General features: G+C 60.6%; 1 protein-coding gene across 1 annotated transcript; it reads left to right on the top strand.

The window, feature by feature from the left end:
* Positions 1-909: 909 nt before the first annotated feature.
* THBS2 (thrombospondin 2) lies at positions 910-24,894 on the top strand. Its single transcript, XM_039221029.1, has 22 exons — positions 910-982; positions 3,495-3,567; positions 5,069-5,625; positions 6,985-7,069; positions 9,606-9,802; positions 10,751-10,891; positions 11,246-11,342; positions 13,155-13,325; positions 13,442-13,618; positions 14,297-14,470; positions 14,943-15,070; positions 15,140-15,292; positions 15,623-15,841; positions 16,707-16,814; positions 17,389-17,548; positions 18,714-18,832; positions 19,404-19,638; positions 20,303-20,530; positions 20,961-21,232; positions 21,682-21,779; positions 22,161-22,300; positions 23,031-24,894. Exons 2-22 carry the CDS (start codon positions 3,516-3,518, stop codon positions 23,036-23,038), a joined length of 3,519 nt encoding a protein of 1,172 aa, XP_039076960.1. The 5' UTR covers positions 910-982; positions 3,495-3,515; the 3' UTR covers positions 23,039-24,894.
* The last annotated feature ends 1,645 nt before the right edge of the window (positions 24,895-26,539 follow it).

Raw genomic sequence — 26,539 nt, 5'->3', positions numbered from 1 at the left:
CCCCCTCCTCCTTCCGTCCCCCTCCTCCTCCCTCCGTCCCCCTCCTCCCTCCGTCCCCCCCTCCTCCCTCTGTCCCCCTCCTCCTCCCTCTGTCCCCCTCTCGTCTGTCTGACCGCTGTCCACACTGGTGCAGGAGATGCTGAGCTCGGGGAGGGGGGCAGGTGTCCGACTGGTACCGTCATTATGATTTGCTCATTTATTCTGCAGGCTGTCCTGTTAGTTGAGCCCCCGGAAACCCTGACGGTCTGTCTGTGCCACTGGGTAAAGTGCCTGATGGACGGGGCCCGGGACGGGGCTTGGGGTCCAGCCGGCTCACGATGTGGGACGCGGGCCCTCCCTGTCCTATTTCTCGGTCATCTAATGGCAGAAAGTAACGTTTCCCGACTTCCTTTTGGATTAAATATTTATTCTGCACATGATAAATTAACTCAGCCACAGAATAACTTCATCAGCACGTCGACTCCGCGGCGTCTGCTTTGCGTCCTATTGATTGTGATTTGCCTGGTTTGGAAAGACCTTCTCAGTCTGGCTGATGTGAAATTGTTTAAACCCTGGAACTTGCATTCTTTCTCCAAGGCAGAAAAGGGGAGTTCCAGCCAATCTCGCTGGTTGTATTTATAGCATTTTATTTCCTGAGAGAAGACAGGAAAAGCCAGCGCCTGCCTTCCTCCCTTCCGTGGCCCCTCCTCTGCCGTCCCCCAGCTGGAGGGGCCGGCGGGGCGGCCCCAGCACCCGTGTGCCAGGTGCTCAGAGCGAATGCGAGATCGGAGGGGGTTAGGTCACTCCTTCGAAGGATGAAGTGAGCGCGCTTCCTCCCGGGGTGACTGACAGCGCCACCCAGGAGACCAGAGCGTATAAAGAGGAGCCTGCTGCCCGGCGGCCAGTGCGGTGCTGACCCGGCTGCTCGCAGGCCACGGACGTGGTCCTCCGGGCTCGGTCCCCAGCCCCGGTCGGCTCTCACCGCAGCTGTTCTTCGTCCCAGGTGAGAACTTTATACGGCATTTACCTTATGAAAATTATTTTAAAAATCATTGCATTGTACTTCAATTTTCAGAAAAGGTTGTTTTGGTTTCTAAGGAGGGAGAAGGAGACAGTGGCAAATCGGTCTCTGCTGTGAGGTGGGGGCCTGACTGTTAGGGCGTCCGCAAGCCTGGGGAGGGGGCGCAGGCCAGCCCCGTGTGGGTGCCGCCAGCTCCTCGGCTCTGTCCCACGTCCTGGTAACTTGTGCGAGCGTACCTGCCTGTGACCCAGCCACACGCTTGTGTTCTCAGCCGTGCTCGTCATCGACGGGGGGCCCTGAGGGGGGCGGCAGAGGAAAGTCCTCCTGAAAAAGTGACGATAACCGCCAGAGGGGTCACAGACGCCCCACTTCTAAGCGTCACCACAGTTAAAAGTGTGTTTGAATGTCAGGAATGAAAAGTATACACGGTGGGTCTGAGGAGCCTGGGCCCGCGGCTGTGGCTACGCGTAGGGGACAAGCGGCCCCAGAGGCGCTGCGGAGCCGCGGGGACAGGAGGCTCCCGTGTAATCGAGCCCCCGAGGGAGGGGCTGCACGCCTCTCTGGCTACTGTGGCTGGGGCTGCTCGCGGGAGCGGGCGTTAACCCGTCTGTACGTGTTCTCAGCACATTCTGCTGCAGACTCGCTGGAGAAAGCGGAGCCCTAGACACACACTGTGCATCCGTGTGCCCGACTGCGTGTCGTGGGGCATGACACGGCCTGGGCGCTGCCGTGGACTCTGGCCGTGGACGCGGAACGGCCGCCGGCGGGTCCTGGCCCTGCTGGGCCCCTGCTGCCGTGGCGCGCCCGCCGGGCACCGTGGGTCCTTGTCGCTCATGTGCCCGACGGCAGAGCGTGGATCCGCTTTCGGGGGGCGGACGGCTTGGTTGTGTTAGAGCGGCTCTCAGTTCGCTCTGTTTGGGCTGACACGCGGGAAGCTGGGCCTCCGGAGGTTGAAAAAGCCCATTTTGGACACAGCTGGTTTCCAGAGCCGGCTGTCGCCTCTGTCTGCAGGGACAGACAGCACGCATCTGGTCGGGGACACAGGGACGCGTTCCAGACGCACTGGAACCACGCCCGGGGCGCCCCCTGGGCCAGGTGTGACGCTGAGCCCCTCAGTGTCCACACTCGCAGTTCAGGCTGCCGAGGACCCTATTCACAGCATCGCGACCTCACTGGAAGGCCACGGGAGGGGTGGCTCGGGGGACAGCCACGGGCGCGTTCGGCGCATGTCCACGTGCCCAGCGTGCCTCGTGAGCCTTTACAGTATCAACTCACTGGACTCACTTCTCACAGCGACCCTGTCAGGCACAGGCTGGAAACAGCTATTTTTCATTGTGCAGGTGAGGAAACTGAGGCAGGGAGGTTGGGCCTTGCGGCTCGGAGCCCGCCAGCCTGGGGCTTGCCCGCTGGGGCCGGCCGCCTGCGGGGGCCACGTGAGGGCAAGCGGGCGTGGGACTTGTCTGTGGAGAGGCTGTGCGCGGCGGGAGTCGGGGCTCCGGAGGGACCCCGGGGCCTGCGAGCAGCCTCTTCTCCCGGGGAGCATTCCTCCGGCCCGGGAAGAGGACTGTTTCCAGTTTACCAGATGCTTCTGCGGGGTACACTCCTCAGGGGTTCCGCAACCCCGAGACGCGCGAACGAGCTTTGCCGTCATCTGAGGGGAGGGTTGGGGTCTCGGTTTGGCTTTGATTCAGAGCAGGGTGCCGCCCACTGCTGGGAGAGACCTCCACGCCCCACGCGCCCCTGCGAGATGCCTGCGCGGAGCTCCGAGGCGGGGCAGGGGTTAAGAGCGGAGCGGGCTTCCGTCCAGGTCTCCTGACTCCCGGCCCGGCGTCTGCTGGCCTGAACCATGCCAACTGAAAATCCTCAAGAATGGAAAAACAGGCCTGCAGGAAAGTAGAGCAGCCGAGTAAAAGTGATTGCTAAGTAGAATGCTATGTTTTTCTGTGGTCAGGATACACCAAGCTCAGTTTATTTCTCCTGCATCCAGTTAAGGTTTGTTCTATTTACATGAAGCCCAATTTTTTCCTCTTGGCCATTGACTCAGCGATGCCTCCATAGATTATTCTCTCCATGGTGCTGGTATGTTTCCAAATTCGCACATCCTGGGTTTCAGTCCCGGCCACACTCCTCACCAGCGGCACTTAACTCTTCCGGACCTTCACTTATCCATCCGGAAAATGGGGGTGATAGCAATAGTATTTGCTTCCTGGGTCATCATGAGATCAGATGATGTGAGCACCGGGACTGTGATCAGCACCTGCTCTGCTCTGTCAACAAATGCACACCCGACAGACAGGAGCTCGAGTCAGAAGAGCCCCACTTGGGAAGCTCATTTCTTATCTGGCTTCTACCTCCCACAAAGCTGCATATTCTTGATTGTGGTGCACAAACTGCGTAAACGTCCATGAGAGCCAAGTCTCTGGCTGACACTGGAAAGTGCTGGCAATTGCTGTGTGGTGTGTGCCTGCGTAACCGGGGCCTGGCTTCTCTGCAGGGTCCCGCGGCCGAAGGCAGGATGCTCTGGAATCTCGTCTTGCTCGCCCTCTGGGCCGCGACCGGTGTGCGAGGTGAGTGTGGACTGTGGCTCTGCTTGTCGGGGCCACTCTCGCCCCCGCAGGTAAGGCCATGGCTGTGGTTCCTACCGGGTCACACGTTTGGAACTTCCTTTTAAATGAATATTTACCTACCTTTGAATCCACATCATAGGAAATTATTTCTTATTTTTAAATCCTTTTGTTAAGTTTACTTATTTATTTATTTAGAGTGCACGTGCATGGGTGGGGGGAGGGGCAGGTTGAGAGGGAGAGAGAATCCCAAGCAGGCTCTGCACTGACAGCACAGAGCCCCACGCGGGGCTCGATCTCACAAACCATGAGATCACGACCTGAGCCAAAATCAAGAGGCAGGCACTCAGTTGACTGAGCCTCCCAGGTACCCCAGTAGGAAATTGCTTCTTTTGGAAAATCTAAAAACTCTTTTATCCAGAGACAAGGCATTGGCCATGCACAGTCAACTCTGTTATTTTTGCACACTGAATGTCTAACACCGGAAGCCTCGGTCTTTATAACTTCTTCTCTTCTTCCCACATTTTTTTCCTACTTGAAAATAGATCATCAATGTTTTCCCATGTGTTTATTTTCATACAACATGGCATTTAATGACGGAATAATATGCCCTCAAAAGACAGACCCTGCTGTTTTTTAGGCCAATCTCCATCTACGGCATTGCTCTGTTATCACCAGCATGAGCCACCCACAGGGAATCCGGTTGTGCATAAATCTCCCCTGGTATTTGAGATCATATCCTCAGAACAAGTTCCAAAAGGAAAGTTGCTGAGTCCAGCTTTTAATTATTTTAAGGATTTTTGACATATTTCCAAGTGGCTCTGCTCAGGTGGTGGAAGGCACACTTCCATCAACAGCTCCGGGAATGTCGCGCTTTGATTGGCTGTGCAGGAGATGAGAAGCCATGTATGGTTAAACTTCCTGCCCTTGAATTAGCTTGAATTATTTACACTGTTACATTTTGGGAAGGTCCAGTCATTCAGACGGTGGCTTCAAACCATCTACTTACAGACCCGAGGCTCCCTGGGGCATTCGGTGGGGGTCGTGGAATACGCTTCTGTAAAACAGGGACCCCAGTGTGACTTGTGTGAGTCGGACGGTCTCTGAGAAAGCAGTGTGGCAAGGATCAGACCCATTTTTTGGAAGGGATTTTTTCTGGGCAATCAGATGGTAGAGACAGGACTGCGCCTAAGCCTCAGACCTGGGCGGGAGAGCAGGAGAGAGCCCGGCTTGGGATGGGTTCCGGAAGGTGCGCCAGAGCCCAGCTCAGGGCGCGCCGCCTCCCTTACGGCGGTCCGGCTGCGGAGAGTGCCGGCCGATCCAGACGCAGCGCCTGGTTCACCTTCCGGCGCTCGCTCCCTGAGCAGTTCTGTGGAGCCGCGGCCGTCTGGGGGCCCCACTTCGGGGAGCAGCCAGGGAGAGGGCATGACGGCTTCCCTGCGGGGAGGGGCCGCCCGCCAGGTCCGTGCCTGTGGTAACCTCCCTGCTCTGTCCCCACGGGCAGCCGGCGGCCAGGACGAGGACACTGCCTTCAACCTTTTCGGCATCAGCAACATAAACCGGAAGACCATCGGGGCCAAGCAGTTCCGGGGCCCCGACCCCAGCGTGCCGGCGTACCGCTTCGTCCGCTTCGACTACATCCCGCCGGTGAGCGCAGATTACCTCAGCAAGATCGCCAAGATGGTGCGGCAGAAAGAGGGCTTCTTCCTCACGGCCAGCCTGAAGCAGGACCCCAAGTCCCGGGGCACGCTCCTGGCTCTGGAGGGCCCCGGCGCCTCCCAGAGGCAATTCGAGATCGTGTCCAACGGCCCGGCCGACACGCTGGACCTCACCTACTGGGTAGACGGCGCTCAGCACGTCATCTCCCTGGAGGACGTGGGCCTGGCCGACTCCCAGTGGAAGAATGTCACCGTGCAGGTGACAGAGGGGACCTACAGCTTGTACGTGGGCTGCGACCTCATCGACAGCTTCACGCTGGACGAGCCTTTCTACGAACAGCTGCGGACAGAGAAGAGCAGGATGTATGTGGCCAAGGGCTCGACCCGAGACAGTCACTTCAGGGTACGTGCCGCGGGGTCCCGGCCGGGGCACCAGGCGCGGGGACAGGCTTCGCGGGGGGCTGGCTGGCAAGGGCATCTCTTAGCTTGACGCCCGTGATGGCATAGGTCAGGCGTGGGAGACACAGCCCACAGACGTGTGCGGACCTGCACCATGTGTGGGCACACACATCAGCATGTGCACAAACGCACACACATGTACACACATGCACACAGACGTGCACACACCCAATCACACACATGTGTGCACAAATACTGTACATGTGCACACACTTACACTCACATGGACAATGCCATGCACATGCATACACCTGCACACATAGCACACACACATGTTATATGTGCACACACAGTTGTGCACACTCACACACCCAATCACACACATGTGCACACAAATATGGTACACACACATGTGTGTACACACCACACTCTCATGGAGAGCAACACATGCACATGTGAGCACACACAGAGCACAAATATCACATGTGCACACACGCACCCACAGATATGGACACACATACCTATGCACACACATACCCAATCACACACATGTGCACACAAACACTGTACTCATGTGCATGCTTACACACCCTCACTCCACAGACTGCACCACACACATGCACACGCATGCACACACAGTGCACACACACCTTTCTAAACCACAAATAAGGAGACCACATTGTCCAGGTGTGCCTTCTTACCTGGGCAAACGGCCATCATCTTCCCAGCTGAAGGCAGATTTGATGGCTGAAGAATCAGCCCCCTTGGAATATTCTGGTCATCTCCAGACTCCTCGTTTAGCACTAAGCTGCTAGGAGAGCAGATTAACAGCCATGATTTTTAAAGAAAAGAGCTGTTGATTTATGAGGGAATAATTCCGTGCTCATCTTAAAATACGACCATGTAAAAACATTTTTTGTAAGAAGAGTTTTCTAAAACCACATGGGGTTAGAACCTACCGTGCAGTGTTGATATGTCATCATGCGTCTTCTTGGGAAATAAATGTGCGTTCAAATTCAGTTATTTGAGTACAAGGCCAGCATCCTTGCCCAGTTGCTGAACTGACCTCTGGTGGCCGTCAGGAGGCTCCTGCGGCCCTGCTGTGCGAGCCGCTGACCCTCACGGCGCAGAAGTCACACTCACCTTTGAGAGAGATTGCCCACGTCTGGGCTGGCCGGTGTGCCCTCCCGAGCCCGTCAGACCCCAGGCTGACCACGACAGAGAGTTCCAGCCTGCAGCGTGTAGAAGCACAGAAACACACATCCGCGCTCGTTTAAGATTACGTCTTAGGTCTTACATCTCATGTACCTTGGCACCCAACGTTTGACGCTTGATGTTTCCTTCTCTCCTCACATCATTCCAGGGGTTGCTGCAGAATGTCTACTTAGTGCTTGAAAACTCAGTGGAGGATGTTCTAGGCAAGAAAGGTTGTCAGCAAAGTCAAGGAGGTAGGTGTGTCTTCAACAGTGTGTTTCATATTTCATTTCTTGTCTTGGATGGATTTCTACTATGGTGGGAGTGTGTATGCGCCTATGTGTGCCTGTGTGTGCCTGTGTGTATGTGCCTGTGTGTACACACGTGTGCATTGCAGCTCTCTGTGTGCACACATGTGTGCACGTGTGTATCAGTGTATGCACATGCATGCACGTATTTGTATGTGTGCCCTGTGTATCTCAGTATGTGCATGTATCTGTGCATGTGTGTGCCCACGTGCACCTGCATGTGTGTGAATGTGTCTGTACATGTATTTGTGTGCATTTGTGTGCGTGTGTGTGTGTGTATGTGTGTGTGTAGGGGGGCTGGTGGGGATTTGAGAAGAAACATTGTATTAAAGCACCATCATTGCCTCTGAAGGACTTAGCTGGTCACCTGAGACACGTTGATGCATCTGAAAATGCTAAACTGCCTGAAGGAGTAGTTCTGAGTATACTTTAGTCATACAGAATAATCCATCTGACAGCCCCAAGGCCAATCCCTGCCTCGTAACATGGCCACAGGCACATTTTCTGTCTGTTAGTGGGTGCGGATCTCTCCGTGGGAGACTCCATGGGTGTCTGTTCCACTGGGCTGGGGGTTCTCGTCACTCCTCGCGGCTGTGACACAGCCCTGTTCTGAAAACACGCCGGAACCGTTGATGGATGATCCCACACTGTGTGTTACTCACAGTCTGAATTCACCTCCAGCCACAACTTGCCTACATTTTCTTGAGCATCTAATTTATGAAGCTCACTCTGCTGGGCTCTTTAAACTCAGCATGTCACTGAATTTTCAGAACACCTTGGAGGTGGGCTTGTTCGTTTTACCGCAGAGAAACTGAGGCTCAGAGGCCCCACCACTGCCGGTGTGACCGCCTGTGCGCCGCCCCTCTGGGCTGAGTCTCCCAATATGGTCCATGTTGTGGTTTATTTGCACTGAGGCCCTTCCTCGTATCCACTGTAAATCATGACAAAGATAAATCGTTCTCTTACGGCCAGCACGTCAGGAATATGTAGGATGTGACGTCGAAGGCACAGGTGTGGCTCTGGGACCTGCACCCCCCAAGCTGGGAGCTCCCCCCAATAGCTGTGGGGATGCCCGCTCTGCTTCGGCCACGGGGGGTCCCCCACGGAGGCTTCATCTTTGTCTGAGGCTGTCCACCTGTCTGTTTGCACACCTTCCACGCTCGCTCAGTTGAACTGCAGGGCAGGTGAGGATGAGAGCAGCGACTTTGGCCGGACCGAGGATCTTCAGCGGCTCTGTGTGCAGCCCCTTGTTTGCCACGGCTGCCGTGGCTCAGACCTCACGCCGTGTCCACAGCCCCGCTAACGTGCAAACTATTGGCACGTGTGATTTTAGCCGCTGTCTTTCTGGGGGAGGAGGAGGTCATTAAAAAGCAAAAGTTTCAGGAAAGGCCAAGATCGTAAACAGACATCTGACTCCAACCCCTCCAGGAAGGCTCAGCGACACAGAGGGGAGTGGCCCTCGGGCCCCTGGCCGGCGGCCATGCTTGTGTCTGTGTAGAAGCCGAGCGTCATGCCTGGTGGTCTGTTCCACGGGTGGGGGGCACAGTTCACCCTTGAGGGGGGAGAACCCCAGCCCCGGCCCCAGCTCTGCCCCAGGTGGCTCTGCCGGGCTGACGCCGTGACTGTGCGGCATCGGCCCAGCTCCGGGGTCTGACTGAAATCAGGTGGCTGTGGGCCCGGGGGCACGTCTGCGGGCTCAGGGCTGTTCAACTCGATACCTACGTGCAGTGACTGATGCGTTTACGTCCGGGAGGTCTGTGCCCTCGTCCGCCCAGCAAGCCGAGGGAGCTCCCGGGGTCGGGTGACGGCGGCAAGGGCTGGTGACCAAGTGGTGCATCCCCGGCAGCGGCCGTCCTGACAGATCGGCAGCGGGCACAAGGCGTAGCTCAGCAGTGGGACTCGAGACAGACAGCGCACTGCACTCCCTGACAGTGACCGGAGTGGGCCTGGGGGACGCCGCCTGCTCCCGACTGGCCCACGTACTTTCCCGTTTGTGTCCTCGCCTCGTACGTCCCCAGTGAGGGCCCCAGGGGGTCTGTGCGGTTTCGGGGGCAGTGAGGGAAGACCCCGAGGTTGTGCTCCTGAGGGCGTCTGCCCTTCCCTCCAGAGGACACGGGAGTGAGGGAGAGGCGGGTGAGGCCTGGCGGACGCTGCTTAGCATGAGGACCGACCGCTGCGCCCACCCTGACGTGGAGCTAGTGGCCAAAACACAGGGTGTTTGGATAGATACCCAGGGTGCGTGAGGAGCTGGGGGCCACGGGATCTGCAGACACGTGCTGGGGACGTGTGCTGGGGACAGAGGGACAGCTGTCAGGGAAGGAGGTGGTCCCCCTCTGCCTGAGTCACACGCGGGTGCAAAGCCCCAGCCCCCGTGTTCTGCTCTTTCCTTCTATCCCGAGCCCACATCTGCCCAGCTGGCCTACCCGGTGGCGCCGCTGCCTGTGGCCAGGCCACGCTCACCTCAGCCCTGTGCTTTCCGCAGCTGAGGCCAACGCCATCAGCGAGAACACGGACACGCTGCACCTGAGCCCTCAGGTGGTCACGGAGTACGCGGGCCCGGGCGCGCACAGGAGGCCGGAGGTGTGCGAGCGCTCGTGCGAGGAGCTGGGCACCATGATCACCGAGCTCTCGGGGCTGCACGTCATCGTGAACCAGCTGCACGAGAACCTGCGGAAAGTGGTGGGTGCCTGGCGGCCGCCTCCGGCTCAGAGACGCCGCTCACCTGCACCCCCCCTCTGACGCACTGACAGGGCGTTTGGCCAAGCGCAGGGCGGCGGAGGGCAGGCGGGCGGGCGCGGACTCTGAAGGACAAACACCCATGGCTCCACGTCCTCCAGGACGGCCCTGATCCGGGGGACGCTCCCGTCCCCCAGCTGAGCAGGACGGGCATGGGAAGACCGGCCGCAGGGCCCGGGATGTAAGGGGACGTCGAGGAGGAAAATGGCGACTGGGGTCCCGGGTCCCTTCAGGCTCAGGAAAGGGCGCTGACCGGAGCCAGCCTCCCGGGCCACACGACCCCGAGACAGGCCCCAGCTGGGCCCAGGGGACGGGAGCACACGGTGCCTAACAGAAGTGACAGGGGCTGCGGGGAAGAGAGGCCGGGAAGGGCTGCAGGTCTGGGGTCGCCTCGCGCCCTGGCGGCGGCACGGAGCTGCTCGATGGATGTCCGTCCCCACCCTCTGCCCCACTGCAAGGGGCCCTGGGGGTAGGACCCGATCGCCCCTACTCCGAGGGCGGCAGAGGGTACAGCCAGGATGCTGCTCGGGAAGCACCCAGAGGAGGCTGGGCCCCTTCTAGAATTTTCCAGCACGAATGGGGGCAGGAGTTCGAACGCCACCACCGCCCGCACTCACTGCCTCTGGCTGAGCCCCCAGCCTTTGCGGGAGGAAGAGGTAGGGAAGAGGCGGCGGGCGGAGGCCGTGGGACCAGCCGCGCGAGCAGACCCTGGGGGCGCCGTGATGTGACCCCGTGTGCCGAGGCCTCACGTGGACCCGACTCTCCTCCCGCAGGGCAGGCGGTGCTGCCCCGGCCAGGGGCGGGCGCCCTGCCTGTGGAGGAGCCTCCTCTCCCGCCTGTGAGCATCAGGACGTTGTCTCGGCCCCACATAAACGTCCCTCAATCTTCCAGTCCAGCGACAACCAGGTCCTCTGGGAGCTGATCGGCGGCCCGCCCAGGACCAGGAACGTGTCCGCCTGCTGGCAGGACGGCCGGTTCTTCGCGGAGAACGAGACCTGGGTGGTGGACAGCTGCACCAAGTGCACCTGCAAGGTGAGGCCCGCAGGGCGCGGGGCCGCCCACCCCACGGCCGCTCGCGCAGGAGCAGGCTCCTGGCCGGTGTGTGCAGCTCCGGGCCGCTCTGGGGGGGCCGGGGGCCGGGCTACTGCCCGCACGAAGGTCAGTAGGTAAGTAGCCTCCTCCCTTGGCGAGCGCATCCCGCTCTCACCGGGCGGCCCGGGGGGCGCGCCCGGTCCCCCGGCCTGCGGTGCGCGGAAGGCCCTCCTCTGCTCCCAGGGTGTGCGGTGACAGCGTGGGGCCAGCGCCCGCCCCACCCTCCAGTCCCGCCCTCACCTGATGCCTGTTCTTGGAGGCGAGGGTCACACAGACGCCTTTCTCTGCTTGCAGAAATTTAAAACCGTTTGCCACCAAATCACCTGCCCTCCGGCGACCTGTGCCAACCCGTCCTTTGTGGAAGGAGAATGCTGCCCTTCCTGCTTCCACAGTAAGTGCGCGAGGAGCCTGGGGCGCCTTCTGCTTCCTGCCGCCTGCCTGCTTGTCATCTTCCCTGAGACCCGCAGGCAGCCGAGGGGGGCTGAGCGGGAGGCGGCGGGAGGGAGGCGGTCCACACCCAGGACCTCGGAGCTCAGGGTCCTGTCCTGTCACCTGGCATGGAGGCAGCTGGGTGTGGGGCCAATGAGCGGGGACTGAGTGCTGAGTGTCGGCCCTCAGCGCCCACCTTGACCAGCGCCTCCCGCAGCCTGTACCCGTGTCCTGCAGAGGAAGGACGCGGGGTGAAGCCCAGCAGGGGGTAGGCCCAGTGACACCCGCATCCTGGCGGGTAGGGTGTGCACTCACACCCCCAGGTCCCCACGTGTCACCCGCGTCCTGGGGGGGAGGGCGCCACACACTCACACCCCATCTCCCCACGTGTCACCCGCGTCCTGGGGGGGAGGGCGCCACACACTCACACCCCAGCTCCCCACGTGTCACCCGCGTCCTGGGGGGGAGGGCGCCACACACTCACACCCCAGCTCCCCATGCCATGGGGTCCAGGACGACGGCTGTGCTCAGGGTCCTCCCGGGCGGGGACGGCCTCTAAGGGGAGCTCAGGTCCCCACACGAATCACACCCACGCAGCTCCCCTGGGATGGTGCCTTCTTGCAGATGCCCCCCGCCCCACGCAGGTTTCCCGCCCACCTTCCCGCCTCAGCCCCTCACTGCTCTCCTGACCCCCGAGGCTCCTGCGAGCAGGCCTCCTCCTTCCCTGGGTGAGCGCTGGCCACACGGGGTTCCTGGGGCCCAAGGCCGAGGTCACAGGCTGGGCCTGCTGCGCACTGTCTCCCGCCCCCTCCCTCCTCGCGGGCCCTCGGGCTGCGGCTGGAGAGACGTGCAGCAGGTGGGCGCAGGCTGCCCCAGGCTCTGGTTTTCACCAGAACACGTTTCTGGGTCTTAGACTCAGGGTCTGTAAAATATGGGTGATGATCCCCACTGCCCGGGTCAGTTTTAAGATTAAAGCAGACGACGTCTGTGAGAGCCTGTGGCGCAGCTGACGGGTTAGATGTGCCACACGCGGGGGGTCGGCCTGAGTGGAGAACGGGCCCGCAGCGCCCTGGACGGAGGGGTCTGCCCGTGATCGCGAGGGTCTCTTCTCTCCCGCCTTCTGGAGCATGTGGTCCTAATGCGGCGCAGGAGCCCCAGACCTGGGCGCCACGGTGGGAAAAAGTGCCTTTTCTGCTCACCAGAAAGATCTCGCGCATTTAGTTGCTGTCTTCTCTTACTTACGGAATATAATTCCCTCTGAAGACTTTCTTTGCAGGAAGTTTCCTTTTTATTTAACTGGTCCCGATTTAAATTATTCAGCACTAAATTTGGTGACCTGTCATTTCAACCAAAAGTGGAAAAATTGCATCACCATATCTAACTCAGTAGCGGTTGAAATCGAAGCAAATCAAGTCTCAGCAGGTTCAACAAAGCCCAGTGTCGGCGTGACTCTGGACTCGTGTGAGCTGGGCTGAGGGCCCCCTTCCCTGACGCAGGCGGTCACAGCGGAGCGGCGTGCACAGTAGGCCCCCTGGCTTCTGTCACACTCCTCGGGGGTCCCCATGTGCCCTCCGTCCCGCAGGGTAGAGCAGCCCTGAGCCCCGGCCCGGGTTCGGGTGTCGCGTGCCTCAGGCATTCGCCCCACCAGGCACCCTGCTCGTGGGAGGGGGCGGACCTGCTCTCCGAGCGCAGCTGCCTCCTGGGCCGCTTCACGGCGGCCGGTCCGGTGGCCGCGGGGGGCAGAGGCCTGACAGCCCCTTGTGCTTCCCACCAGCGCTGGACGGCGAGGAGGGCTGGTCGCCGTGGGCTGAGTGGACCCAGTGCTCCGCCACCTGCGGGTCGGGCACCCAGCAGAGAGGGCGGTCGTGCGACGTCACCAGCAACACCTGCCTGGGGCCGTCCATCCAGACGCGGGCGTGCAGCCTGGGCAAGTGCGACCACCGCAGTGAGTGCCAGAGGCCTCGCCCCGTCCGCGGGGCGGGTCTGCACCTCGGGGCCGGGTCTCCGCTTGCGCGTGGGCCCCGCCTCGCCCTGACGGCTTTGCACCCCTCTGTGTGCTAGTCCGGCAGGATGGGGGCTGGAGCCACTGGTCGCCGTGGTCTTCCTGCTCCGTGACCTGCGGCGTGGGCAACATCACGCGCATCCGGCTCTGCAACTCGCCCGTCCCGCAGATGGGGGGCAAGAACTGCAAGGGGAGCGGCCGGGAAACCAGAGGCTGTCAGGGCGTCCCGTGTCCGGGTAAGCGGGTGCGGGCAGGCGCGGGCCACCTCAGCTCCAGTGGCCAGGCGGGCGCGCCCCTGGCCGGCCCCTTGCTGGGCGCCTCCTGACCGACGGTGAACCAGCTCAGTTAAATTACTGCTAATCCACAACTAAGGGACAAGTCAGCCTGAATCCTGGGAAGGTGACGGCGTGCCCTTTACCGGGGGCCTTGTAGACAGCACGGAGCAGGGCGGTGGAGGAGACTCTCGGGAGACGGGCCCCTGCAGCCTGCGGCCAGCTCGACCCAGGACCCAGGGTGCCAGGACCCTGTTCCGGAAGCCCTGTTCACCGAGTGCACAGACCGCGGGGGAAAGGGGTGCGCGGGGTGACGCCCGCAGCCGTGTTGCCCAGTAACAGGAGCCTGAGTCCTGGGGCGTTCCAGATGCCGGCACCCGGCACCCGGCACCTGGCACCCGCCTGTGTGGGCAGCTGTCCGCCTCTGGACCCCCGCCGGTGCGACATCTCCCCCGAGGCGCGGACACAGCCCGCTGGAGCCTGCCATCCACGTTACCCCCCGTCCCCGGGCTCGGGGTCGGGAAGGGATGCTCTCTCCAGTCTCCCTGCCGTGTCTGGAGACCCCGCTCCATCCCGGCTCCTGCCCCGCGAGCCCCGTGTAGGTCAGGCTCCCCGCTGACCCGCTGCGCTCTCTGCCCCCAGTGGACGGCCGGTGGAGTCCCTGGTCCCCGTGGTCAGCCTGCACGGTCACCTGTGCCGGAGGGATCCGGGAGCGGACGCGCGTCTGCAACAGCCCCGAGCCCCGGCACGGGGGCAAGGACTGCGTGGGGGACGTCCAGGAGCGCCAGATGTGCAACAAACGCAGCTGCCCCGTAGGTGGGTGTGCGGGGAGCCGGCCCGCCGCGTCCCCGTGGTCCGGACGCTTCAGCCAGAGGGGCCTCTGAAGAAGCCACTGGGGTTTTATTCTGGTTAAAATCATAAGAGTAGAAAACGTAATATAAAAAGTAGGAAAGTAGAAAAGGTAGAAGAGAGATTAGGTCTGAGCTCCTGAACTAACTGCGTCTGACGCCCTGCTCCTCCTCGGTGTCACGAACGCGCTGCGCAGCCGCGGTCACCCCAGTCGCCCGCGTGCCTGTGTGCCTCTCGCCTCCATCTTTTTACCATTTAGGGATAAGTTCTGGGAAGAGGGAAGTCTGAGGGGCGAGCACGTTGCCGGCATCGCCCTGAGTGACTCGGTTTCCCCCGACGGAACCGGGTGCTGCACAGGCGCCCGGGGGGGGGGCAGGAGGCTGTGTCCTGGCAGAGCCACCTGGGCGCCCGCCCGGCTGAGCCGCCCGTCCTCCCGCAGACGGCTGCTTGTCCAACCCGTGCTTCCCCGGAGCCGAGTGCAGCAGCTTCCCGGACGGGTCCTGGTCCTGCGGCGCCTGCCCCGTGGGCTTCCTGGGCAACGGCACGCACTGCGAGGACCTGGACGAGGTGGGCGCCCGCCCGGGGAAGGGGTGCCCGCGGGGCCGGGGCCGGGGCTCACGCCTGCTCATCCCGCAGTGCGCCGTGGTCACCGACGTCTGCTTCACGGCGGGCAGAGCCCACCGCTGCGTCAACACCAACCCCGGCTTCCACTGCCTGCCGTGCCCCCCTCGCTACAAAGGGACCCAGCCCTTCGGCGTCGGCCTGGACGCGGCCAGGACAGACAAGCAGGTGAGCGTCGGCCGCGAGCGCCGGGGGCGGGCGGGGAATGCCAGGTGGCCCCCCTGGGGGAGCAGGCGGGTGCTGACTCCCGGGAGGCAGGGCGAGGGCTGCCCACCAGGCTCACTGACCGGCCCCGGGGCGGGGCCGCCTGAGCTTTCCAGCAGGAGCCCGCAGACCGGGGGGCTTGGGGCTCAGGGTCGCTTCTGGAGAGCAGAGAGCACAGCCCCCAGGCTCTGGGGGGGGGGCCCAGCACCCCCGCCCTGGTCCCCGAACACCCACCTCAGACCCGCACGTGAGGGGCGGGGTCCAGTGCGCTAACCGGGAGCGCCCTCCCCGCAGCTGTGTGAGCCTGAGAACCCGTGCAAGGACAAGACCCACAGCTGCCACAAGCACGCGGAGTGCGTCTACCTGGGCCATTTCAGCGACCCCATGTACAAGTGTGAGTGCCACACGGGCTACGCGGGCGACGGGCTCATCTGCGGGGAGGACTCTGACCTGGACGGCTGGCCCAACAAGAACCTGGTCTGTGCCACCAACGCCACCTACCACTGTGTCAAGGTGAGGGCCGGGGCCGCTCTGCTCCGCGTGCCCGCCTCCACCCACCCCAGAATCCCTGCCCCCGCTCCCCGTGCCCCCCAGGAATTCCCACTCGGGGCCACGTGCACACAGCATGTTGGTCTGAAGAGCTGGGGGTGCGTGAGGTTCCCAGGGGCACCCCCACCACACGGGGCTTCTGCTCTCGGGGGGACTTGCTGGAGAGACTCACGTTTCGCTCACCTCTGTGGGGCTGGGGAGCTGGGGCACCAGCCCTCCGCGGGCCGCAGGTATGGCCCCAGGGGCTGTGGCTCTATGGGACCGGGGTTCCCCGCAGACCTGTCTGGAGGCCACCCTGGAGCTTCTGAGGCCCAAGGGTGAACGCAGCTGAAATACGCGCTTCAGCACCCGCAGCGCAGGCTGGAATTACAACGCGGTTGGTTGAGGCCAAGTGACTTTTCTAAGTCCGCCGGTCACGGCGGGGGGGGGGGGCACTGTGACCGCCCGCCTCGGCCTCTGACCGCACGTCTGTGCCCGACTCCCGGAGCCTGCTGGCTGAGGACGGCTCTCACTGTGAGCTGGCGCCCGGGAGGAGGGGGCTCCGGGGGCCCCGCCCCCTCCACGCTTCCAGCGCGGAACCTGCCCTCGGGCCCCTGCTCCCCTGGGGCTGCGGCTCGGGGTCCTGGGCGCCGGGCACCAGCCTCCCCAGTCTGGAGGCATGGGCAGCCGTACGGCGTCTCCAGGGTGGCCTTGAGGAGAAACGTGCGTGTCCCTCCCCCCCCCCCAGACTGCGGACAGCGCGTGGCCCTGACACTGCGCTCTGTGCCCGAGGGTTCACCCTCCTGCCCCCCGAGTGTTCTCATGACTCGCCTGCGCCCTCTGATTGCAGGACAACTGCCCCCTGCTGCCGAATTCTGGGCAAGAAGACTTTGACAAGGACGGCACAGGTGACGCCTGTGACGACGATGACGACAACGACGGCGTGGACGATGAGAAGGTGGGGGCGGCGGGAGGGGAGCTTCGTCCCGGGCGCCCGGGCTCCGCTGGGACCTGCATTCCCGCACACGCAACCCAGTGCTGACCGCGGGCCGTGTGCAGTGCGTGGTGACCCGGCAGCGAGTCCGGCCGCGGGCATCTGCACGCGGGGCGACCACCGCCCTCCCGTGGGTGCCAGTGGGGGGCGCCGCTGTCCCCGCCATGAGGGATGCGCTTGCCTTTACCGAAACCCGCACGTTTTCTGGGGAAATCGTCAACCCGCTGCCGTGACATCCACAGCAGGGACAGACCGCCCCTCCCTGCACAGCCTCCACCGCCCGCTGCCCCTCACTCGCGCACCTGGCGGCGGCAGATCCGTTGCCAGCACGACATTCGCTGCTGTGCCGCCTCTGCCGTAGGGAAAGCTCCGTTTCTGCGGGCAGGTGTGCAACTAGTTAGAAGGCGGTGTGACGCCGCGGAGCCGGGCTGAGGCTGATGGCTCCGCGAGCGGGTCGTGTCCTCCTCCCGCGGTGGGTGACTCGCCGCCAAGCGGGCGCCCTCCCGGCGTGCTGACCCCTCCCCCTGCCTCTCCGCAGGACAACTGCCAGCTTCTCTTCAACCCCCGCCAGTTTGACTATGACAAGGACGAGGTTGGGGACCGCTGCGACAACTGCCCGTACGTGCACAACCCCGCGCAGATCGACACGGACAACAACGGCGAGGGTGACGCGTGCTCTGTGGACATTGACGGAGACGGTCAGTCCTGCCCCGGCCGCGGGCGTGTGTCACGCTCTGTCCCTGCAGGCTGGTGCGAGGGTCATCGGTGCCTGGACTCTTCTCTCTGGAGCCCAGCCTCCCCCCCTGTCCTCCCCGGGGGCCTCGGAGGGGCCGCCAGCCTCAGGACCTCCCTGCAGGAAACCGCGGACGTGGCATCTTCCTGCCATGACCCAGGCCCCTAGCCCTGTGCCCTGTGTCTTGCACGCTTCTGTCCCCGTCAGAGCCCCAGGTGTTCATTGCTTTCTCGCCAAACCGCACCGGGGGAGACACATCTGACGGCTGTGCCTGTCTCCCTGTCCAGGAATATTCTGCCCTTATTTCTAACCTTTCACGACTCAGCCACGGCAAAGCACCTTGGGGGTCCCCGGTGTCAGGAGCCTCGACACCCCCAGGTCACATTCAGCTGGAGAGGCCGGTGCCCTGGAAAGGAGCCCATCTGCCCCAGAGGCGGCGGCCGCCCTCTGCCCCCGGGCGTCTGCAGGCTGGGCCGATTTGCGCCTCTCTCTATCCCAGCAGCTGCCAGAGCGCGTGCCAGCCCTTCTTGGGGGTCTGTTCCCGCTGCCCCCTCCCCTTCTCCCTCGGGCCCCACCTGGCCAGGGCGAGAGGCATCTCGGCCTGTCTTGGGTGTTCTTCCGGATTCAGCGACTGTGATGCTTGGCGGTGCCAATGGACAGGGTTGTCGCTACCCGCTGTAAATACACGTGTCTCACGGCCCCAGTGTGGCGGGGTTCACTGTCCACCCCCAGGGCTCTTAGAAGCGGGTACCGCACCTGCCAGCCTCGGCCTCGGGCACGCCCCTCCATGTGGAAGCAAGCCCCACTCAGGTCCGGGGGACTCACAGCCTCTGTTTGGAATGGATCCAGGGGGAAGAATCCACATGGAGAGCGCAGAGGTGACACGTGTGATTCCTCGTCATGCGGAATCATCCAGAAGCCTCCAAGAGTGGCTCTATTTTAAACCAAGGGAATTTGAGCTCTAATGGGAAACCTGACATATGTTCTTCCATGAGCCTGATGATGTGTACACTTTCTTGTATTCTTAGCTCTGTTTTTATGAAATCCAAGCTTGGCTGTAAGTTACTTAATGCAGCGGGGAGCTCTGTGTTTGTTCTAAGCTGGTTCCCGTGTCCCCTGCACCCCTGCAGACGTCTTCAACGAGCGGGACAACTGTCCCTACGTGTATAACACGGACCAGAGAGACACGGACGGGGATGGTGTGGGCGACCACTGCGACAACTGCCCCCTGGTGCACAACCCTGACCAGGTAACGGGTTCCATGATCTATGGGGTGTGTGTGTGAGCAGCAGGGGCGTCCTGGGACCTAATCGTTCGTGGGTATATGCGTCGTGGCTTTCCATCAGCTCTGCCGTGACAGGACGACATAGGCTTTTCAATAATTTTAGTTGAAAACATTTACTGAACCCAGCACTTCAATCTCAGTGGCCACAGCGGCTGAGTGCGTGGGGGGCCCTTGCCTCCCTGTCTGAGGGGAACAGGGCACCCACTCTCTGTCACCCACCTATGTCCCTGCTGGGGACTGGCTTCTCCTCCAGACTTGCCTCTGGAAGATACAGCACAAAGGTGCTGCTGTCGTGCGTGGAATATAAGGTTACAGACAATGTCCCAAAGTCACGTGCTTCTCCGGCCTTAATTCTTCCCTCTTCCTTCGGGGAAGCGAGTCCATGTAGCTCGGTCGCGCAGGTGCTGCTCCTGGTCTGGGACTCTGAGGCTCACCTACAGCGGGAGGCGGCCCAGCCCCAGGGTCCGTGGCAGGGTCCAGCCCGGGGTCCGTCCACCTGGCGGGTGCTGAGCCGGGTGCCTACTCTGTCCCCCAGACCGACATGGACAACGACCTTGTGGGAGACCAGTGTGACAACAACGATGACATCGACGACGACGGCCACCAGAACAGCCAGGACAACTGCCCCTACATCCCCAACTCCAACCAGGCGGACCACGACCACGATGGCCAGGGCGATGCCTGTGACTCGGACGATGACAACGACGGGGTCCCAGACGACAGGGACAACTGCCGGCTAGTTTCCAACCCAGGCCAGGAGGACTCAGACGGTAGGCGCCCCACCCCCTCGAACTGTCGGTGCCCCACTTCGGAAGGTCGGCGCCCCGCCCCCTCGGACAGCAGGCGCCTCGACCCCGTGCGGCAGCTCAGAGCGCCTGCCAGCACAGCCACAGGCTCTGCACCAAAGCCATCGGTGGTCTCTGCAGAGACATACCCGTCACAAGCAGGATGAGGAGGGATCTGGGCTCAACGAGGGTTGGGGATTTATTCTTTCAAGGACAAAGCAAACAAAAATGGGGTGTGAACTATCAGGAAAAGGAACAGTTTCCTGGCAGTGGCCCCCCACCAGTGGGCTGCCTCAGGGCAGGGTCTTGAGGGAGTGGGGCCATGGGGAGGGTCTGGAGTAGACAGTGAGGTGCTCGCTGGGCTTGGGGTCCCGCAGGACCTGTGGCTTAGGGGCCTTAGAAGGTGGCTTAGGGGCCCCGGGCACCTGTGGGCGGCTCAACCTTCCAGATGGAGACTGGGTGTGGGTGTCTGAGCCAAAGTGACTCACAGGCGAGTGGGGGACCCGGGATCTGAGGGTGGCTCCAGGGGTCACCGCAGAGCCACGTGGGCGACTCCAGCAGGACACAGCCTTTCTGGATGCACGCACAGCACTCAGCTCAGGAGCCAGCCTTCTACCATGCTTTCTCATTCTTGGCTTTCCACTGGCAGGTGACGGGCGCGGGGACGCTTGCAAAGACGACTTTGACAACGACAGCATCCCAGACATCGATGATGTGTGTCCGGAAAACAGCGCCATCAGTGAGACCGACTTCAGGAACTTCCAGATGGTCCACCTGGACCCCAAGGGCACCACTCAGATTGACCCCAACTGGGTCATTCGCCATCAGGGCAAGGAGCTGGTGCAGACTGCCAACTCGGACCCCGGCATCGCTGTCGGTGAGCCTTGAGATTCACAGCACCCTTTTGTGGTTCCTGGGGGCACGGTGCCCATGGGGCATGTGGGATGCTCTGTAGAGCCATGAGGTGGGGTAAGAGTGGTCTCTTCGGGGACCCCATCCTTCCACACCTGCCTAAATGGTCTTGACAGAGGGACTGGGGAGGCAGGCATTCATGATGCCATGTTCAGTAAGCCATTTTATTCTATGGATTTGATATATAAAATATTGCGTAATATGATAATGGTCTGCCAGACTCAGGAAGTGGGGTCTGAAAATACTAAATCCCCTACATTCATTAACCCCAGAGCCACAAAAGCTGAGGCGGATGGAAGGCAAGCACCCAGCCCAGCCTCCTCACGCCTTCGCCCGCTGATCCCGGGGCAGCTCCCGCCTGACTCTCACGACTGAATGTTCCCTCTGACATCCAGGTTTTGATGAGTTTGGGTCCGTGGACTTCAGTGGCACGTTCTACGTCAACACCGACCGGGACGATGACTATGCCGGCTTCGTCTTTGGCTACCAGTCCAGCAGCCGTTTCTACGTGGTCATGTGGAAGCAGGTCACGCAGACCTACTGGGAAGACCAGCCCACGCGGGCGTACGGCTACTCGGGCGTGTCCCTCAAGGTGGTGAACTCCACCACGGGCACCGGCGAGCACCTGAGGAATGCGCTGTGGCACACCGGGAACACGGACGGCCAGGTGAGGGTGGCCAGGGGCCAGGAGCCCACTCGAGAGGCGATTCTTCCCCGAAGGTGCCTCGCCTTTGCGTTTTTGTTATTTTTGACTCAAGTTATGATAATTTTAACAACCTTGTATCGGCACCTACCTGGTTAGAGATGCCATCCTCATGCTTCTATAAACACAATCAATGACCCTCTTGTAAATCACATGTGCGTCTATCCTCTCCCAGAGATAAGGAGAACTGGGTTTTAAAAGGGTAAGAGTTTTGCCCAAGGCTCTGTGTCTAGAAGGCAGGGGATTCAGAATTGGCGTCCACGGCTCTGACTCGGCCACCTGTGCCGCTAGCACTGAACTGTGTGGCTCCCGCCGTGGACTTCAGTCCTCCCCCGACCTCACAGCAGCGTGAGCCACAGGGGCTCCCGGCTGTGCTGAGGCGGCAACTGAACCCAAGACGGGTGTTTCCTCAGGTGCGCACGTTATGGCACGACCCCAAAAATGTTGGCTGGAAGGACTACACTGCTTACCGATGGCACCTGACCCACAGGCCTAAGACGGGCTACATAAGGTGAGGGCACCCGTGCCAGCGACCCGCCCCCAGCATCCCCACTCACCCACGCTGCCCACGTGTCGGGGACGCATCAGCGCGTGTGGCCTTGCTCCCGCCCTGCCCCCATGCAGCTCGAGCCTAGAGGTGGGCCCAGGGCACGTGGCTTTGGTATCACCTGAAGGCCACAGGGAGGGAGGCCTGGCGTCCAGGCAGAGGGACCTGGAGGTGCCTGTCCCCTCTCCCCTCGCCAGGAGCTGTCTGGCTCGTGGGGCTGAGGACTGGAGAACACTCTGGCTGGGGCTCTGGGGAGGGCTGGGTCTTGGAGTGGCGCCCCGTGAGGACAGACCCCGTGCCGTCTGGCATTCACGCCCTGTTTCTCTCCCTGAACTCCGTTTTCAGAGTCCTAGTGCATGAAGGGAAGCAGGTCATGGCGGACTCGGGACCAATCTATGACCAAACGTACGCCGGCGGGCGGCTGGGTCTGTTCGTCTTCTCCCAAGAAATGGTCTATTTCTCGGACCTCAAATACGAATGCCGAGGTGGGTGAGCACACCGTTCTGTGGGCGGCTTGAGGCACAGACAGTGAGGAGGACACGCCATTTAACTTCCCTCCCATTAGAGCCACGAGCTGATGGCCACTGCTTTGTTTGGTAACGTGCACTGTGTTGTGTTTTCAATTGGACGCGGATGTCTCTGTGAGCAAACAGTTCCCAGTTATTCCCGGGCTCCATCCCATGAGCGTGCGCTCCTCACAGCCTCTGGGGCTCCGGCCGCATTTTACATTGTAGATCTCTACGCTCGCTGGACAGGGGAAGGAGGGAGGGTGGGAGGGAGGGAGGGGGAGGGGGTTCTCTGTAGTTAGCACTCTAGAAAGATGACTGGATCACAGTACCGCAGGCCTGGGAGGGAGCCCGCCCCCATCTGGGCTGACCCCATGGGGTCATGAAGACGTGAGGACATTCCCTCTTGCTGGTGAGGTCGGTAAGGCTCAGAGATGCTTCTCAAAAATAACGCATTGATAATTGCCCACAAAGGAAGAAAGGGAACATGAGAAACATCTGGTGAAGTTTGCTTTGCCGCCTGCGGGGCAAAGGCCTGATGTGTTCCACACGTGCCACCCTTTGCACATCTGTCTGTACTGTGGATACTGTTTTAAGTTAAAATGATGTTTCAGTTGCAGGTAAAACAAAATAAAAAGAGGCAGAACTCATGGCACAGCCGTCCTAATTCTGTGTATTGTTTTTTTGTTTGTTTTTTGTTTGTTTGTAGATGTCTAAACTAGACAGGCTGCACCTCCAGAAATGTACTGTAGACGCTGTTGCCTAGACCCTAGTCTGTGCTCGTGCTTCCGGCTTCGCTCTCTTTAGTGGCAGCTCCTGTCCTTGACCCTGACTTTGAGGGTCCTTCGCCAACATCACCCCGTGCCCAAACGCCTTCAGAGAAGACTGTGAGTGGGCCCCACAGGTGAACGTCCAGCCCAGAAGACAGCTTGATGATGTAGGAGACTCTGCAGTGAAAATCGAGCATGGAATTACATCGATTCTTGTTTGTTTAAAAAGAATGACGTTTACATATAAAATGTAATTACTTATTGTATTTATGTGTATATGGAGTTGAAGGGAATAGTGTGCGCAAGCCATTATCATAAATTAAGCGGAAAAAATATTGCTACACGACATTGAGTGCTTCAGCCATTTCCACTCTTGGGTCCGAGCTGCTACACAACAGCCGGTCCCGCGGGCTCACGGAGTCTGGAGCCGAGGGGTCAGGAGCCCTCGCACAACGTGGGGGCCGGCTCTCTAACTGGAACAGGAAGGGTGATTGGGAGGACAGACGAAGCCCCTTCCCCCGCCATCCCGCCCTATGGCGGAGTCAGGTCCTGATGGTCTCCGTTAGTGAAGTTAGCAGAGTGGAGGGGCGCCCCCCACGGCGGGCTGGAGGGAACTCTGGCCGCGCGACCCTGGGTTCTGCTTTCCGACGCCAGGCTCTCTGCGCGAGCTTTCCCCAGTCCCTGCCCCTGAAGCACGCGTCAGCAAATGCACTTTAGCATCTAATTCCTCCACTGGGCTTTGCAGCAACGCAGAAGTTACTTACCTAGTCTGGCAACACCTTTCATTAAGGTTCCAGTTATACGTGTTTTGTGAATATTTATTAAATGACTTCAGAATGCAGCTTCATTGACCAGTAACTTATTCTGAGCATGTCAGATAACATGTATAGCATGGTTTCTAGGGATAAACATTAACGCATATAACACAAAGGTCCAGTTACAACGAAACACCTTCCTGTCAAGATACAACCTTTACAATGTGCTGTTGTCACAAAAAAGCCTCAAATGTAAGGGAGTCCATAAATGAAGACGAAGACTCGATAAAGGAACCTTAATTCAGACTGTTGCCACGGCGCTGATCCGGCGTGTGTCCCTGTCCTCTGTCTGCTGTACGTAGGGTTTAAAACTTCAAATGCTGAAGAAAAATCAGCAACAAGCCTTACCAGACACACCCATTAATCAGTCATACCATGATACACACAATTTTTTTGTATTGTTTTTTGCTTTCAACTGCATGTTCTTTCTTCAGGAAATATTAATCTCCCTCCACATAAGGGGTTTGATAAGAGAAGTTTGTCTTCTCTGTCTGAGGCGGGCAAATCTCTCTCCCCTTTCTGTTGATAGTGATCTCGTTTCTGTGTGAAATACAGAGGATCCATAACTTTTGTCCTAACTTGCACATTTCATTCGATAAAGTTGTATTTGTTGCTTCCTTTGAGGTTGACTTTTTGTTTTGCTGCACTTTCGACTTATTCTGTGGAGCTGTGTCCCCAGACAGCGGGGGTTTGGGAACTGCACTAACTGTAACGGCCGCGGAGAGCGTGCGGGTGCCTGGGCTGCTGCCGCTCGGACCGACATCGCAGTGCTGCGCGATGGTGATGTGAATATTCAGAATGTACCATATTTTTGGTAAATTATTTATGTGTTTTTTTTTGGAACAAACTTCCGGATTGATGAAACTACATTTGTTTTGCCAAAGACTGTAAATATTTATTTATTTGTTCACATGGTCAAATTTGCACCACTGAAACCCTGCATTTCCTTAGCTAGAGCCTCATTTTTATACTTTAAAGATTAATAACAGGAAATAAATTGTAAAAAGGTTTTCTATAAATGAATCTCTCTCCCTTTTTTAAGAAGAATGAGCAGGGATCCTGATGGGGGGAGGGGAGACACGCCCCACTGGGGAGGGGGTGATATGGTGCCCCCTCAACACGAGCTCGTTGGCTTGCAGGTCCCGCCTGTGCCCCCCAGAGGCTAGGGTATAGGTGTGGGTCCTGCTGAGAAGGAAGCCCCACGTGGGGCAGCCCCACTGCCGAGCGGGACGCAGCCACGGGGCGTCCCCTCCCATCTGCCTGTGGCTTGTGCTGTGTAGCTGGTTTTGGGAAAGTCCCCGATGCGACTCAGAGAAGCGCGGACCCCTGGAGATGCCCGTTAGCGCAGTGGGGACTCCCGTGAGCTGCGCGTGCTCCAAGCCAGAGAGGGAGGTGCACCCGAGCCAGGCAGACACACAGACGCCCCGCGCCCCAGGGGAGGGGTGGGGCTTCTCTGGGATCCCAGCTGCCTTGTGGGGTTTCTGAGGGTTATGTTGGAGTCAAATATAGCGGGGGACCTGGGCGTTTGGCAGAAAGAAGCGGGACGGACTCAGATGCTGGAGCTACGAGGCACAGGACCGGCTGGGCTGCTGGGGGGCGGGAAAGCCCTGCTTCGATCTGGGGGGGCCGGGGGGGTTCTGTGACATAACGTGGGGGGAGCACGGGACCTATGAACCTCAAACAGGAGCCTTTGACAAACTGAGAGAGAAGTCGGTTCAGGCAGTGATTTGGGTTGGGCGGTGGAGCCTCACACACATTTTACTGCAGACACAACAGGACCCGCTTCAGAACGATGTGCTCCCGATGTGGGAGGCGGGCGTGAGGGTGAGACGGGTCTCTCCATACATTGTTTCTGAGTGACAAGTGTGTGGCGGGCCCCGGGGCCATCCCCTCCCAGGACTGGCGGTCTGTGACCCGACAGGAACGCTGTGCCGCTGGATCAGGACACGTTACATGTCCCGCTCTGTAGTCCTCTCCTCCTTCCGGGCAGGGCTCCCTCACAACGTGACCCGCACGCCCCGACCCGATTGTTCTGGAAGCAGCTGTACCTGCACAGACGTGGGGGGGGGGCTAGCCCCACGTGCCCTGAGCGCTGGCCCCAGAGCCGGGGGCCCTGGGATCCCACCTCCGTGGGACATCCTGGCACTTGGGCACAGCCCGGCCGCTCCAGCCTGCTCCCAGGGCAGTGACTTGGCGGCCCGGGGGAGGGGGCTCCGGGGACACGAGCAGCCCCCGCCAGCAGCAGGCGCCGTCCGCTCCGGGGAAGCCGCTGGGCATCCCTGCCAGACGTCAGCCCACAGCCGCCGGCTGAGCCTCGCATCCTCGCGGGACGTGGGCGGCCCTGCCCCTCCATGGGGTCCCTGCCGGGCCCCCCTGAGGGTGGAGGCGGGCGGCCCCTCGGCCGTCATGGGCCCGGGAGCTGCCAGCCCGACCCACCGAGCGGCGTCCAGCTCGCGTCTCCCCGCACAGCAGCGCCCAAAATCCCAGCAGGTCCAGATACGCCGTCTCCAGAGAATGACGCCTCCGCCAAGCTCGTCACACGCGTGGAAGTGAAGTTGGCACCGCAGCCGTCAGCAGGGACACACTCGGAACCCGGCGTGCGACAGCTCGGCTTCAGTGGGGGCACCTCCGGA

This window comes from Hyaena hyaena, unplaced genomic scaffold (genome assembly GCF_003009895.1).
Source record: "Hyaena hyaena isolate Hyena2069 unplaced genomic scaffold, ASM300989v1 scaffold_931, whole genome shotgun sequence".
Classification (NCBI taxonomy): domain Eukaryota; kingdom Metazoa; phylum Chordata; class Mammalia; order Carnivora; family Hyaenidae; genus Hyaena; species Hyaena hyaena.
This window is presented reverse-complemented; position numbering and strand designations above follow the sequence as displayed.

Bases quoted from the DNA above. Each gene is read 5' to 3' on its own strand.
- THBS2 (XM_039221029.1), top strand. From the start codon at position 3,516: ATGCTCTGGAATCTCGTCTTGCTCGCCCTCTGGGCCGCGACCGGTGTG. The intron at 5,626-6,984 runs GTACGTGCCGCG...ACATCATTCCAG, and splicing joins CCCGAGACAGTCACTTCAGG to GGGTTGCTGCAGAATGTCTA. The intron at 7,070-9,605 runs GTAGGTGTGTCT...TGCTTTCCGCAG, and splicing joins TTGTCAGCAAAGTCAAGGAG to CTGAGGCCAACGCCATCAGC.